This window comes from Melampsora larici-populina (assembly GCF_000204055.1).
Source record: "Melampsora larici-populina 98AG31 unplaced genomic scaffold MELLAscaffold_129, whole genome shotgun sequence".
Classification (NCBI taxonomy): Eukaryota; Fungi; Basidiomycota; class Pucciniomycetes; order Pucciniales; family Melampsoraceae; genus Melampsora; species Melampsora laricis-populina.
In genome coordinates, this window is record NW_006768893.1 from 41030 (window position 1) to 56061 (window position 15032).

A 15032-nucleotide genomic window follows, 5' to 3' on the forward strand; every position below is an offset into this window, starting at 1 on the left:
TTTTGCCAAAATTACAGGCTTTTGCCCAAAATCTGCCGATGATCTTGGAACGGCTGTAATGTTAAGTCCTACACCACGGGGGGACTTTGAGTCGAAATTTGGCCTTGACATGGTCGAGTCGCAATATGGCCCCGAATTCGGCCGTAGGCGACCCCGAGGCCGCTGGCCGCGAGTCCACAGGCGGTAAGTGCATCTGACTTTGGACACGCCCGATCTGACCCAAAGGCCGGCATTACTCCGACAGCTGTCCGTCATGCACCGCCTTCGGCCCGCCCACAGCGGAGACAGGTGCATGACACAATACAGTCGTGAATCTCTGCCGGCAGTGCCGGCTCAAACACATCCCGATTGAAATGCTGAGCGAAGCACTTTGGGAGAAGGCAACCAGAACGCCAGCTTCATGCATGGCATCCTACCTATAGACGCTTTATATGCGCTTTCACTCTGCGCCACCAATGCCCCAGACCAACACCAGGCCTTTGTGGTTCCGCACGCTCCTCGCCGAAGGTTTAGATTCGAGATCATCGCCCATATGACTGGGCAAAGATTCGAGATCCTTGCCAAAGGTTCGATTCAAGATCATCACGCAAAGTTTGAGCAAGCATAGGAAGCCACCAACAGACTTTCATCCGACGGCGGAGGCCTCATGCTAGCAAGGTTTGAGCCCTCGACCCTTCTTTACCCATTGTTTCCCAGCCTTCCCGATTGTTGCATGCTCCTCTTTCATGCACATTCCCTCTTCTTGCTCCTGCCTGTCCTCTGTTCCATTGTTCCCATACCATACCTCGCCTTTGATCATCTTAATTCATTGGGTTAGCACCCCAACGTTTCAATTCGCATTTCACCTCAGCTTTTCCTCCAGTATAGACAACACATTCGCCGTCCATTATCTGATCGTACTTTGTGGACCTTCCTAACTGGTCTCAAAATGGCTCAAGGGTTGCATCCGCCTAACCAATGTAAGTTCTCCTGTTATCCAGTCTCATGGACACATTGAGTGGATGAACTTGCGCCATTCTGACTCTTTCGCCCGTACGCTGTAACACTCAGACTTTCAATTAATATCGACAGTGGCATCCAATACCCAATGGAAGTGCTTAGTCTGCAAACGACTGATGGGCCACTATGGGCCGCATTCTATCTCGGAGCCTCACCTCGCAGCTGCCGCACATTATGAGGCTTCAATAGCGGCCGACATCGCAATGATCCCCGGGTTGGCTGATTTAGAGCCCATCAGATCACCATCACCGCCCCTCCAAGAAGACATCTTTCTTGACGATGAGCCACAATCAGACCCCCAGAGACGCCCTCCGTCACCTATCTCATACCTACGTGCTTTTCAACTTGCCTCTGCCAATCAACCTAGCGAGCCGGAAGACTCCGACCAGGAAATTGACGTCGACAAGCTTCTCCAAGCTATTCATGCCATGGACGACGACGACTGGGGTCCGAACGACGAGGCCGAGGATGAGGCTGTCCTTGAGGCCGATTTGCGTACGGGCAACCTATTGGACTCCTCCGAGTGGTTCCCTTTCAAGAAGAAAGAGGTAAGTCACACGTTGAAAATGAACCTCGAGAACTTTACATCCTAACACATTCAATCTTTCGTTTGGACAGCACGTTGCCGCCTTACTGATCATCGGCTCAACTCGAAGTATTCTATCACGGTCCCAATACCACCGAATTCGTGCTATATTGCTTATATGCGAAGTTCACTTGCCAGAATGGGGGGCGCTACGTGCTTTAACTAAGCGGCTCAAGAAGGATCTTGGCCTTCAGGTCTCTGAACGGACTAGTCCCCATGACAAGCCTCTTTTTGGCTTAAAGGTGCAGACCATCATAACAAATGTGGGTATTCCTCTTAGATTTCCGCGCCGAGCAACCGATGTCTGATCCTCTGGCCCTCTCCCTTCACAGGAACTCGCCAATCCTTTGGTCAGCCCTTTCTTGGTCACGCTTCCCGAATTGCCGACAAACGAAGCCATCAACTGATTAGCGCAATCGCAAAAATGGCGGGAAGGGTTTAGCAAAGAACTTCGCGTCCAAATGGTTGTCTCCCGAGGCAAACACTGGTTCATATACGAGCCAGTGCAGTTGTTTTCTCAGCAAGTTCTTGTCCCGGCGTATTTTTATCAGGTTAATGGGCGCCCAATGGCGAAATGCCTCCCAACAACCATCCGGCAATGTCCAGAACATCCATCAGCTCGTCGAATCGTCATACCTTCCGAGAAATCATTCGACTCCGAAGATTTTGTGACCATCGACGTGAAAGAGCTTTGGAAAACCTCTGCAGACATCATGCTTCAAGAAGGTACAACCATTCAGCCGTATATGGATCGTCCGTCTCTCTTCTATGAATTCCTGCCCATAATTGCTCGTGATCTGACTCTCCTTTCTCATTTCGGACCGCAGAGGAAAGCCCGGACGGTTGCATCATGCAAATCCCAATCACCAATCCTTGGCGCTTGCGAGCCAATGGAAAAGTGATCAAGCACATCCCCCTGACCTTGTATTCTGACGATACGTCAGGAAACGTATCGAAATCTTGGAACAAGCACATGAGCATTTTTTTTACACTCGCTGGCCTCCCTCCATATATGACAAACGAGGAGTATAATATCCATTTTCTGGCGACCTCTAACTGCGCTTCTGCGCTGGAATTGCTCGACGAAATTGTCGATGATATCAAGTGGGTTCATCACCTTACCATCTTACCTTTTTCCCATGACATTCTTTCGGACAAGCTAATTACTATGGTATGATACCAGTGACCACAGTTCAAATGGGTTTTTGGCGCACGACCACGTCACAGGCGATGATGTCTTGGCGATGGTGGTGGTGTTGTTTCACCTCGGCGATGGGCCAATGCACGCCGAAGTAACCAATACCACCAATCCTGCGAACACCTTGAACCCTTGTCGCATGTGTGATTTACAAGTAACGCACATGTGTGACAAAAAGGGCGAGCAGTACGTCTCGGACTTTATTGGGGTGGACTTAGACGGCGACCAGGTAAGTCTCCCCTCCGTTTGTTCACCACCGGTGATTTCAGTCGTCATGTTAATGTGTATGGACGTATTGTTGTCACTAATGCTGGCCTTTGCTCTCTTTGCTTTCTCTTTGAACAGTTCTCCTTGCCAAAACGCGATTGGAACGACACGCGAGCAAGAGCGTCACGATTATGGGAAATGGCTCAGAGACCTCACAGCAAAACTGCGGTCGAGGCAGAGGCGCGCAAACACGGTTTCCGTGATTCTGTCTTGGACCATTTCCTCAAAATGGTTGCCGACGCCCCCGAAACTTGCAATGTGGCCCAACTGTGCGAGGGATTGACCCTGCAACTGGGTGCCCGTATGTTCAACCCAATGTTGCGCCTAAAAGGTGCGTGGGTATTTGCCAATTCAAGGATGTATTGGATTTATTTTCATGGATTTTCCTTTTGATTGTTCACAGGATTCGATGGACACCAAGACACGCCGGTCGAAACTCTCCACGTGGTACTTCTCGGCATTGTCAAATATTTGTACCGAGACACCATGAAGTCTTTGGGAATAATCAAGCCGGGATCGAAACGCTACCGTGAATTGTCGGCTAGGTGGCGTGCGTTCAACACAAAAGGCTTGAAGATGGCACCTATTCAACCCAAAACGCTCATCGTCCACTATCAAAGTTTAGTCGGCAAGGACTTTCAGGCAATCCTTCAGGCAGTTCCTTTCGTGTTATTTGATTATATAAAGGATGAAAGACGGCGCTTGTGGACAGCGCTCGCCATGCTTGGCAGTTACATATTTCAACATGAAATATCTGACATGGAACTGTATCTGCAAGACATGGACGCCACAATTCTGCTTTTTTTCCATCAGCTAATCCAGGACACGGCGCAATGGGTCAACAAGCCCAAATTTCACATGTTGACCCATTTGAAGGACTCAATCGAGCGCTTTGGACCCGCCATCCTGTTCATGACACAGAAGTTCGAGTGTTATAACGGCGTTTTGCGTTGTGCATCAGTGCATTCGAACCGTATGGCACCTGGGCGCGACATCGCTGAGACATTCAACAGCTTTCAAATGATGCGAGCCCTCCTTTCCGGTAACACTTTCTTTCACAAGGAATTGGAAGCGTGTGTCGCGGCTGGACCTCAAGTTCGAAGACTCCTGACCTCTATGCCTGAGTTGTCTAAGGCTATGGGACTTGACCCAAAAGCTAATCAGGCGGCGGTCTTTACTGCTGGTCGTCAGTTTATTTCTTTTGAGTCACCATTTAAGTCCTTTTTCACTGAGGTTTGGTACCTCTCAGCTCGCGTCGAGGTTTCAAATGATGTGCCGGACTTTCTCGCAGAGGAAAGCCCGACTGTATTGTGGATAGAACTTCAAACCGTCGTTTTAATCAACCATCAGACACTTGCGAAAAAACATTTTGTCAAGGTGAGTGGCCTCTGAATGCCGTATCTCAGTGGCTTGTGATCACGCCGACTAACCGCTTACATTTGCCAGCTCAAGAACGGCAACGGTGTTTTCCAAGTGGTAGCCATCTGGAAGCCGGAAAATCAATCGGCCAACAGGACAGTCATCCTCCTTCAGGAGACCCAACACGGTGCCTTATCTCCTTTTTATGGTATGCGCGAAATAATCAGGACGGCACGCCAAAAATGGGTCAAGATTATCGTAAGCAAATTCATCAATGACCACTCCGCTTCGATTGTCTTTGTCATACTTATATATAATCTAGGACCTTCTTTGCATTTTGAACGTGCAACACAATTGTCACCGTTCAAAATGCGAAGTCGCAGAAGGTGCAAAGAAACGCCTTGAAAGAAGGGAAACATCAGCAACCATCAGCACCATTGAACATATTGAAAGCGACTGGTTCATCCTGAACAGCGGAAGCCACTACTCAGCCGAAACGCATCGAGCAGTGGCCAATGTGGGGGCTCGACCACTCTCCCCTTCGGAATGGTCGGCAGCATTCGAAAAAGGCCTCAAAGTTTGGAGGGTCTAGTACACGGTTTCAAGTAAACAAAGGCAGGGCAAAAAAAGCAAGGGTAAACAAAAAGAACAAAATGAAGAATCAGTTGATGAAACAGATTCTTCAGCTGATTGATCGCTCTTGAGACCGAATCTATTTCAATTTTATTGTATCCAAACTCCCCTCAGATGCAATCAACCTTTGCAATTTTCGGAGACCCACCATTTTTCTTCCATATGATCACGGTTTGCCTGTAATGGCAATGGTCCAAACCAAAACAGACCTCATTCCACTGACTGTCGGGAATGTTTCCCAACGAGGAAATCAAACGCAAGACGCGCGCGCGCCAGTCGCGTTTGCCGCAACTTGAATGTACGCACCGACCAATGACAGATGGCCAAACCCCTGGATTCATTCGCGTGGGCGACGGAGCCTTGTGAAATATAAAGACAGACCCAGGTTTTACTCTGTCTTGTCTCATTTGTCATTCTCGACGCATCTGAATTAACAAGCCCATTTAAACTCACCATCTTCACTTCGGGTCCTTTGTAAAACCCTCAATTTTCGAAACCATCTCACTCTTCATTTTAAAAACAAACCATCGACGTCCTACTTCAAAATGTCAGCTCCATCCGGCCAGCCACTGTCTTCTCAAATCGCTTCTCAAAGCAATCGCACCCAACCGTACTCGTTGAACACTCCGAGGGGCAACAGTAAGCTGTTCTGCCCTGCGTCGGTCTGATTACGAGTGCGAATTGAAACACTTCACCATTCTCTGCAGAAACCCCAGCGGTTGGAACCGCCGGTTCTGCCAACCGCGCCGAGGCGCGAAGCATCCGAGGGCAAGGGTCTCAAGCCTTGATGAGAGGAAATGATGTTGTAAGTGCCGTCTCTCTCAACATCATTGGTCTCCCTCCGGACATGATCACCTATTGGTTTTATGGTAGAACAACGACAGCGAGGGTCAAGCCAATCGCATAATCGATGCGATTACCGGATTATCGGCTAAGGTAGAAAAAGAGATGCTGGTCATGTGTGACAGCCTCCGTCAAGAGATTGAGGCCATGTCGAGCAAGGTCGATGAAGACATCGGCCAGTTGTCCCAACTGGTGGACGAACAGATCGCTTCGGTGTCAAACAAGCACCATGAGGACTTCATCACACTGTCCCACAAATTCGACCAAATGAACGAAGACCTCGCAGGTAATTTCGGTGGACCACCCAGTGGTGCTACTGCAGGCGCTGCTCCGGTATCAGTCGCGCCTGCGCTCCCTGCCCCCGTTTGGAACTATTCACCCGAGCTTAAAGTGCTTCCACTGCCACCTCTTTCGTTTTTAGGTGTCTTTTTTGCTCATTCGTTTTTCTCCTCTATCGTGTGTATGCAGAATCGGGTGGATGCTTTTGCATATCAATCGGTAGCGTTACCAAACATCGCCGCGTATACCAGACGTGAAGGCCCCAATGGCGCGGTGTTGGCCAATTCGTTGTTTGCCACCATTAAGGTAGGTCACATGTACATGATGATACGGCCTTATCTTCTCATTCTGATTGCTTACGTCTTTCGCGACACAGCGGGAAATCAGAAACATCCCAGGCACCTGGGCTACCGAACAGCTTCCTCCATTGGTTAATGGAGTCGCGGACGTTGGGGCAACCCAAAGGTACGCGACTCTCGTTAAGGATGCTGGGAAACACGCTCGAGAGCGTATGCACCTCTTAGTCAGTCGAACCTCCCCTCCTTCGTACCCTTTTTATACCCTCACTTTTTGAATTCTCTTTCTAATTACTGTGTGTTGTGGTACCCAGGTGTTGCACAACATCAAGGGGACCGTTGCAGGCACGGTGCCCTGCCTCAAAGTTCTCATCCATCGCGTGAGTCACTCTCGTCTATTTCGCTTATTTCGACCGAAACCACTGATCCCTGAGATTGTGTTCTCACTCGGCGTAGGTTGCCAAACACTGTGGTGACACCGCCGAGGGCCTTGACGATGAGGCTTATTGGGTCCACGCGCCTTACGAAACACGCCTCCGCATTGCCTATCTTGTGAGAAGTGTAACTCATTTAATAATCAGTTTGGGAGAGGTGCTGACTGGGTTTCTCTTGTTCCAGCGGCGCAAAGCTATACGCATATTTCAATCGCGCCGACGAGGCGGTGCCGGGGGTAATATCTGGGCGCGAGTGGACGCACAACTCGCCGCTTTCAGTGCTCAAGGGACCTTATATAGTTCCGCGTAAGTCCTTCAAGCACTGATTAGATTGTTTTGCAATACCCACTCAACAAAAACTTCGTTTCAGGTTTTACAAGTTGATTTACGATCAAGATCGTGAAACCTTTAATGGCGAAACAATGTTTTCAGAGATTGACGAAGCGGAAAGATTTGATCTACCTTCAGAAGATGAGATCCACGGCATGATGGAGCTTATTGAACAAGCAGGAGGCTCCTTGGTGGGAATGCTTAATTGATTCACGCCCTGCATTAGCGAATGGGAAATCTCGAGACTCCACTTGTTCCTTTCCTTTTTGTTTGTCTCTTTGGAGATCAAAGTTGTAGAGGAGATAGTATATCATCCATCCATTATGTGCCTTTTTGTAACCTCTTCTGCGAAATTCACAGGCTTTCATGCCCATCGCTCAACTCTCATGAACTGGATGTGGAGCTATTGCGCGCCGCGAATGGGCCTTTTTGGGCAGGTATTTTATTTTTATTTTTATTTTGGGGATTTGACCGACACCAAAAAAAGCCCAACAGCGGTCTTGTGGCCATTTATAGGCCTTCTCGTCCGCCAAAATTCCGCACAAGGCCGTTTGGCAGGTGGCGAGAGGCCGGCACTGGGCGTCTGTAAGGCGGATTGTTGACGCTTTACAGTGGTCACAATCCTGGCGAGCCAGAGACCGGTTTTCACTGCGGAGAGAAGGGCGGTCTGAAGCCAGCCGGTATTGACCAGCCTCAGACGGTCAAGGTGCCTCCGTGGTGTAACAGTTCATGACACAGTCTCACAGTGACAGAGCTACAGATATGTAGACAAAGGGAAGCGGAAGGAACAAAGTTGCATAGGATATATCACGTGATGCTGAGATAGTGTGGCTGTATCATAAATCAAACAAACCATTCGTCCTTTTGTTTTTTATTTATTTTTTTATTTCATTGCTTTAAGTGTTACTAGAGCCTTTCGGCTATTGAACACTGCATATGTTTTCCAGCACCGGTAAAACCCCTCTGGCTGTGTCAGGGGAAAGGTGAGCTGTTGGCTGTTTCATCTACTGTACATTTTTAACTGAGGAACATGCTGTGGCGCTAAAGGATGAGAGTGAGGAAAGGAAAATCAGTCCTCTGGAGGATGCCTGTCTGTTGGCAGGGCTTCGTCTGCTATGTTGGCCCAGACCCAGCGACTTTTAAGCCGCCACGTTCTGTCGCAATAATGAGCTATAGCCTTGTACGCTATGGGTTTGTTTAGAATTGATGTGTTTAGTGGGAGGTTGAGAGCTTTGATATCTTTCTCGAGATGTTGTCGTTCTGTCTTGAACCTTACACACGTAAATAGGAAATGTTCTACTGACTCGACTCCTTCTTGGCAGTCGCAGCTTGGGTCTCGAATCTGTTCGAATTTGCTAAGATATTGGTTCAGATGTACATGTCCTGACCTTAGTTGTGTGATTACTCCAATAGAGTGTTTCTTGAGGGCTGAGATGTATTTTAAGTGGCATTTTTGTGATGGTTTTTGGCCGAGTCTTTTCAGGTCTTTTTCGTCAGTGATGTCGGAGTTTTTTGATCTCCACTCTTTTATCGCAGTTAAGAAACTAGCTGTGTTTGGTGTTGCTCTAAAAGTACTAGGTAACTTCGTGTTAGCTTTCTTGTTGGCTATCCTGTCCACCACTTCGTTGCCATGAACGCCAGCGTGGCCTGGACACCAACGGATGGTTACCTTCATTTCGGGGAAGGTTCTGTGTAAGTACGTTAAAAGTTTGTAAGTTTCTTTTCTATCGTCAAGAGTAGTAATAGGGAGTTTGTTTGATCTGAGATCTTTTATGACGCTTTGATTGTCCAACAGGATAGTTGTTCGTCTTGTGTGAATGGACGCAGTGCTTAACGCCATGGATAGGCCGATCTGGACCCCCCGATACTCCGCCTGGTATATACCGTGGGTTCTAGCGGTTCCTAGGTGTTCGGCATTCGATTTGTTGGTGTTCTTGCACCATGCGGCTGCCGCTGTTGTGCATTTTGGGATTCTAGAGCCGTCGGTGAAGATCACCAGGTGTTCTAGAGTTGCTGTTAGTTTGTTCGCATTGATTTTTGCCATTTCTTCGTTCTCTTGGATAATTGTTGAATAGTTCGTAGGTCTCATGAGGATATCTGAGGGGTCGAGTGGTATTTGGTGAATGAATTCCTCCAGCTCCTTGCTGACTGGGTGTTGAAAGAACCGGTGGAACGGGTTGTGGTGGCTCTTAGGGTTTGAGTTCTGGGCCTGCTTCACAAACCCATGTATGGGGGAGTAAGAAGGTTTTGTTAGAGCGTTTGCCATAAAATTCATGACTTTGCTTTGAAGTCTAATTTTTGGAGGGATCATATTTGCGTCGTGTCGTAGAAAAACTGTCGGTGTTGATGAAAGCGCTCCCAGAGCAGCTCTTGCGCACGTGTTGTCAATTGTAGAGAGGTCTTTGGTGAAGTATTGAGGCGGTTCGAAGGGCATCCATGCAGCGACCCCGTAGTCGAGTGCTGTGTGGATGGTTGTTGTGATCAAAATATTCATTAGTCGTGGTGAAATTCCCCACTCTGTTTTGGCTAGACTTGCTAAGAAACCTGCCCGCTGTCTGCCTTTTGCTAGGACATCTGTCCTGTGTTGTGAGAAAGTCAGTTTGTTGTCTAAGGTTATACCTAACCATCGTGCCTTGTCCTCCGGTGAGATGCTTTTCCGGTCTGCAAAGTTAATCGTGGGGGGATCCTCTAATGGTTTGGGGCTGTAAACGACCCAGAACGTTTTCTTCACGTCGAAGATTGCGCCGTGGTCTTTTGCCCAATTTTTCTGGCGAAAAGCCAATGTTTGCATGCGAGATTTGAGCTGGTGTTTGTCAGTTGCCGTGGTGAGAAGCACTACGTCGTCAATGAAACCTAACGCTGTGGCCGTTTCAATCGAGTCAGTTATTTCTAGTAAAGTGTTATTGTAGAGGAGGTAAAGGAGAGGTGAGAGGGGAGAGCCCTGTGGTAGGCCGTGGGTTAGGTCAAAGGGCTTCGATTCGAATCCGTTGAATGAGAGGGTAGTTCGCTGATTTTCTAGGAAGTTGTTGAGGATGTTGATTGTTTGGCTATGGAAGCCTTTTTGTTCCAGTATTGCCAACAGTCTTGGGTGGTGGACCGATGGGAACGCCGATTTCACATCTGCAAAGAGAGCGCCTACAATGTTGCCTTTTGTCCACTCTCTACGTATCCAGGAGACTAGGTGTGTCAAAGCTTCATGACCAGACTTGTTAGGTCTGCCGCCGTAGTGGCCTTCGTGTAAGAGCTTCTTGCTTTCCACCTGTGCTGAAAGATGTTTTGTCAATAATTTCTCGTAAATCTTGCTCAGGGTGAGCAGCAGTGCTATCGGTCTGTAAGCCGACGCCGCTGTGTAATCTGGTTTTCCCGGCTTCGGGATCATGATAGTCTTGGCGACTTTCCAATCTTGTGGAATTAGTCCTAACTCGGAAATCTGTAGGAAAAGCGTTCTGACGTGAGTTTTAACCTGTTGCCAGACTTTACTCCATACCCAATTTGGTATCCTGTCTGCTCCCGGGGCTTTCAGAGGCGGAACACTTGTGATAACTGCTTTGATGTTTTCCTCAGTTAGGTACGAGAAGAAATCTGGCATTATAGCTTCGGTTGTTCGGGTTGCTGTGTCTATAGGAAAATTGAGAATTTCAGTATCCTCAATTCTGCAGGGTGCAGTAGCCACACAAGTTGTGTGGAAGAGAAGCTCAGCTTTTTCATCATTCGTTGAGCATATCTTTCCTGAGGTTTCTACAAGGGTGTTGACTAGAGGTGAAGGTTTTCTTCCTGAGGCAAACTTTTTCGCCTGAAATAGTGTTTCGTGTGTTAATGTTGAAAGGTACGTTTTCCAACTATCTTCCTTCAGTTTGTCAACTTTTTTGTTGAAGATGTTTCTAGCTTTCCGGTAGAGTAATTTGTTTTCATCTGATTTGTTCATTTTGAATTGGCGGTTAAGTTTTTGTGCTTCCTTCCTTAGTGGATCTAAGATTTCAGGCCTCCACCAGTGTTTGTGCTTTCCTGGTGGAGCCCTGTTTGGTGAATTGTTGTTGAGTGCGTTGATTATGGTGTTTCGTAAGTTCCTGTCAAATTGGTCAATGTCGTCTTGTGAGGTAAGTCTTGTTACCTTTGGTAATGTTTTTCTCAGTTCCGTGAGTAAAGACACTGTTTCTACCTTATTCCAATTTTTCCCCCTCGTGGGTTGGGAGTTGTCTTCGGTGTCGTTGTTGGGTTTCGTCGTGAAGGACGTTATTAGTGATTGATGGTCGGAGAGATGATTGGTGATGTCGTCGTTGTCTACAAGGCATGTTTTGATTACATCGTCCATCTGTTCGTTTACCCAAACAAGGTCTATTGTCGTGCCTCGTGTGGTCATTGAGTTTAGGCCAAAGGTAGCTTGGCCTACTGGGGATCGTAACTGGAGGTCCCATTTTGACATGAGATCTATCAATTCGTCAGCTGCTTTGTTGGCGGTGTTGCTATGGATCGGGTTCCATACTGGTGAGTGCAAGTTGGAGTCTGTTACTACAATGGTTGGTAGCAGTTGGAGTGTGAGCGGTAAGTTTGTCATGAGGTCATTCCACGCGCTAAAGCCTGTAAAGCTCTTTGGCGTGTTGTATACATTACAGATGAGGAGTGTGAAATTGTTGATGGTGAGCGTGCACGCTGCTACGTCTCGTGAGGGTTTAGAGATCGGGTTCAGTGCTGCCTGAAGATCCTTACGGATGTACAGGCATGCTCTGGGTCTTGAATCCTTGTGCTTTGTTGCGGGTGTTGGGCTGATAAGCGTCCAGTTGGTTTGATTAGGTGGGAGGTAATCGAGTCTATTGATGTGGGGTTCTTGTAGGGCTATAATTGAGAAATCATTAGTTAGGCTGTGGTTAAATAGGGAATGCATTACATGTGGTGAGCGATGACAGTTGAGTTGTAAAATCGCCGCAGTGTCTTGTGATGTTATTATTTTTCGAAGACGATGTTCTATCATTTGGATAGGTTCATCTCGTTGTTGTCTTCGGGTGTCTCTATGACTACTAGCTTGGGCGAGCTGCTTGGATTATAGGGTCCGGCGCTTGCCGCAATCCTTGTAGGGCAAGACGGGCTGAATGGGTGGTGGATGATATCCACGGGATTGGTTGCAAAGAAAGTCTTGAGATTGGTGAGCGGCTCAAGTTTTACCTTTTTTCTCGCACATGCTGTGCATTTCATGTCAGTCTTACCTTTTTGGGGGCAATTGTGCGTGTGGTGTTTGTCTCCACACAGGGGGCAAAGAGGCTCTAAGGGGCACGATGGGGCGGTGTGCCCAGATTTTTGGCAGTTGTAGCATCTCGGAGGGGGTGGACCACTTTTGAACGTGAGGTGTTTCCCCCTACCGTGCCAGATCTTTGTGGTTACGCACTGCTGTACTTGCTCCTCGCTTCTCAATCCAATTAGGATGGAGGAGTGGCGCTTGTTAGGATCATCCAGAGCTTTTGGATTAAGCCACCGGACGAACAACATGTCATTGAGTAGACTTCCATTGCATGCTTGGAGCTCCTCACAGTGATCTTTTATATTTGGATCAAAAGTTGTGGAAATGCCGTTCACGATGATCTCGTGACGGGCTTCTTTCAAAGTCAAGTTTTTAGAGAAACCCTGCACCCATGTGCGTGGTAGAGCTCTAACTCTGGCTGCGAGTGCGGCGGATTCAAAGAACACATCGATGTCGTTTGATGGGTGGCGGCGTATGCTTTTGACCTCGATTATGGCCTCCTCGTCTGGTTTGGCTTTCATCTTGTAGGCCCTAAATACCACATTAAGCTCATGTATCACTTTAGCATTTGACAGGTCTGGACAATACCAGAACCGCTCCACAACATATAGCGGTATTGGAGCGGTATTGGAGCGGTTTTTACACCGCTATATTGACCACTATACGTAGCGGTGGCTCTGCTCCGCCATCCCAAGGCGAGAAAACCATTAGCGGTCTGACCGCTCCGATATGGGAAGGGTCTGAGGGCACTTCAATATGCCTTTTAGCCCTTATAGCAGCGATATATAGCGGTATCGGAGCGGTAAAATACCTTCCGCTCCAATACCTTGTGATATTTTTTTAAAAAAAAATATCGGTCAAGTATCGGTGATCTCATAGCGGTTACTCCGCTCCGATACCAAAATGGGTTGAAATCCATAGCGTATCGGAGCGGTTCTGGTGTTGGTCTGGATGCGTGATGCTGGCACCCGGTTCGTGTGTTAAAGTGATGAAATTTGTTGATTTGGCTTTGAGGGGCTGTTTCGATGGATGCGTCTTTGCCTGGTTAGGTCTTGGGTTCGCATTGGAGTTGTTTGCTGGGGCATGTTTGGATGCAGCCAGCGCATATGACGGGGCCTGTGGTCCGCTGCGTTGATGCTGAACAGGTGGCCTGTTTGTTGATGAAGACAGTAGCTCTAGGATGGCGTCAAGCTTGTCGTCGGTCTCCTTACCTTTAAAGATAATCGATCGGGTCTTTTGTTGAGAGCCTGAGAGGGCTGCTGGGGTGGTGAAGTTGCGACGTGCGTCTTCGTACATGATCTGGTCGTAGACCGATCCTGTCAAGATCAAGATGTCTGCCGCTGTTTCGACATCGACCGATACTTTCTGGGCTTTCTTCGATTTGTTGGCCAGGGGGAAGCCTGCCTTTACAACTTCCAGGAGTTTACCGACCATTTCCTTAAGAGATGGTGAATCGGCTCCTCCTGGGAACAAGTTCTGCATGCGGTTCGTCCTAGGACTCCCCGTTAATTCAGATGCTTGATCTGTCGCGATGACTCCCGGGGTGTCTAGCCTGGAGCGTTTCTTAGCAAAACTTCCTAGGTCAGACGACTGGATCGATGGAGAATGGGTAAGGCCTTGACGAAGAGTTGCTTTGTCAAAGGCGAAGGGAGTTGGAGGTTCGGTCGGCTTGGGCCTGTCTTGAGGCTCAACCGGGTTAATAAACGCGTTGGACGCGTCGCGAGTCGGTGAAGTGTTCTTTGGAACGCTCTGATCCTTCTTGCCTGGATCCGGCGCGTCGTCGACCTCCATGTCGGCCGATGTCGCGTGTTGAAGGTGTTTTGAGAGCGTAGAAAAACTTAGGATAATGAAAATTTGAAATCTGGACGAGTACTTGCGCAGTCACGGACCGGGTCACGTGACTAGTTAGTAAAACGTGGTAAGAAGTCAGATTCCTCCTTCGTCCTTTTGTTGACCATCTCAATTTCAAAGCGATGAGCTCGAACTCGTAAAATTCATTTATCATTTCATCAACAATTCACCACCACATTCTCAGCACAGATATCTTCGAATCGAATTTAAGGAATCAAGCTCAAAGCTAAAAGAACTGTTATCATGCCACAGGCGAACGGGGTTCAGGCGAACCTCATCTGTAATGGAATACCTCTGACCGAATACCCCGGCCTCTCGTCCGATCCTAACACGGTGTTGTGCGAATCTACGCCTGGCCAAACTTTTGAGGTAGAGTTCTTAGGACCGGAGGCACCTTCAGATTGCGTAGTCAAGCTCTACTGTGATGGCGTCTGCATGGATAGCTATGTGTACCCTCGAAATCAGCTTATGAAAGCGACTTTTCGTGGTATCTATCTTCCGAACGATGACGCAACATTATTACCATTCAAGTTTGCGAACGTCGAGCTTTGTGAAGAAGATGACAGTCACCCAGAGCAAATTGTCAAAAACCTTGGCACTGTGTCTCTGGAGGCCTTCCGTTGTACCTTGGGTCCCAGGAAACCAAATAGTGATAGTGTTATTCCAGCAGTCGCATCAAACAGCAAATTCTCTGAACGGAACAAGAAAGCCAGTAGATTCCACA

At 48.1% G+C, this 15032-nt stretch overlaps 4 protein-coding genes across 4 annotated transcripts in view; 3 read left to right on the plus strand and 1 right to left on the minus strand.

The window, feature by feature from the left end:
* Positions 1–125: 125 nt before the first annotated feature.
* On the plus strand, positions 126–1751 carry MELLADRAFT_84863 (uncharacterized protein; the record flags this gene model as incomplete). Its single annotated transcript, XM_007419105.1, has 7 exons — positions 126–183; positions 245–288; positions 362–566; positions 612–657; positions 868–959; positions 1051–1547; positions 1656–1751. The coding sequence occupies 7 exons, from the start codon at positions 126–128 to the stop codon at positions 1749–1751; spliced, it is 1038 nt and encodes a 345-aa protein (XP_007419167.1).
* A 3836-nt stretch (positions 1752–5587) lies between these two features.
* MELLADRAFT_84864 (uncharacterized protein) lies at positions 5588–7433 on the plus strand (the record flags this gene model as incomplete). Its single annotated transcript, XM_007419106.1, has 7 exons — positions 5588–5681; positions 5759–5847; positions 5916–6470; positions 6541–6687; positions 6775–6840; positions 6917–7200; positions 7265–7433. The coding sequence occupies 7 exons, from the start codon at positions 5588–5590 to the stop codon at positions 7431–7433; spliced, it is 1404 nt and encodes a 467-aa protein (XP_007419168.1).
* Positions 7434–13502: 6069 nt separating this feature from the next.
* Positions 13503–14248, minus strand: MELLADRAFT_69911 (uncharacterized protein; the record flags this gene model as incomplete). The annotated part of the gene is made up of 2 exons (XM_007419110.1): positions 13503–13594; positions 13669–14248. 2 exons carry the CDS (start codon positions 14246–14248, stop codon positions 13503–13505), a joined length of 672 nt encoding a protein of 223 aa, XP_007419172.1.
* A 217-nt stretch (positions 14249–14465) lies between these two features.
* Positions 14466–15032, plus strand: part of MELLADRAFT_118672 (uncharacterized protein) — a gene marked incomplete at both ends in the record, with an annotated part of 917 nt that continues 350 nt past the window's right edge. The window contains one exon of the mRNA XM_007419107.1: positions 14466–15020. Within this exon, the coding sequence (XP_007419169.1) occupies positions 14552–15020 (469 nt within the window). The remainder of the gene's footprint in view (positions 15021–15032) is intronic.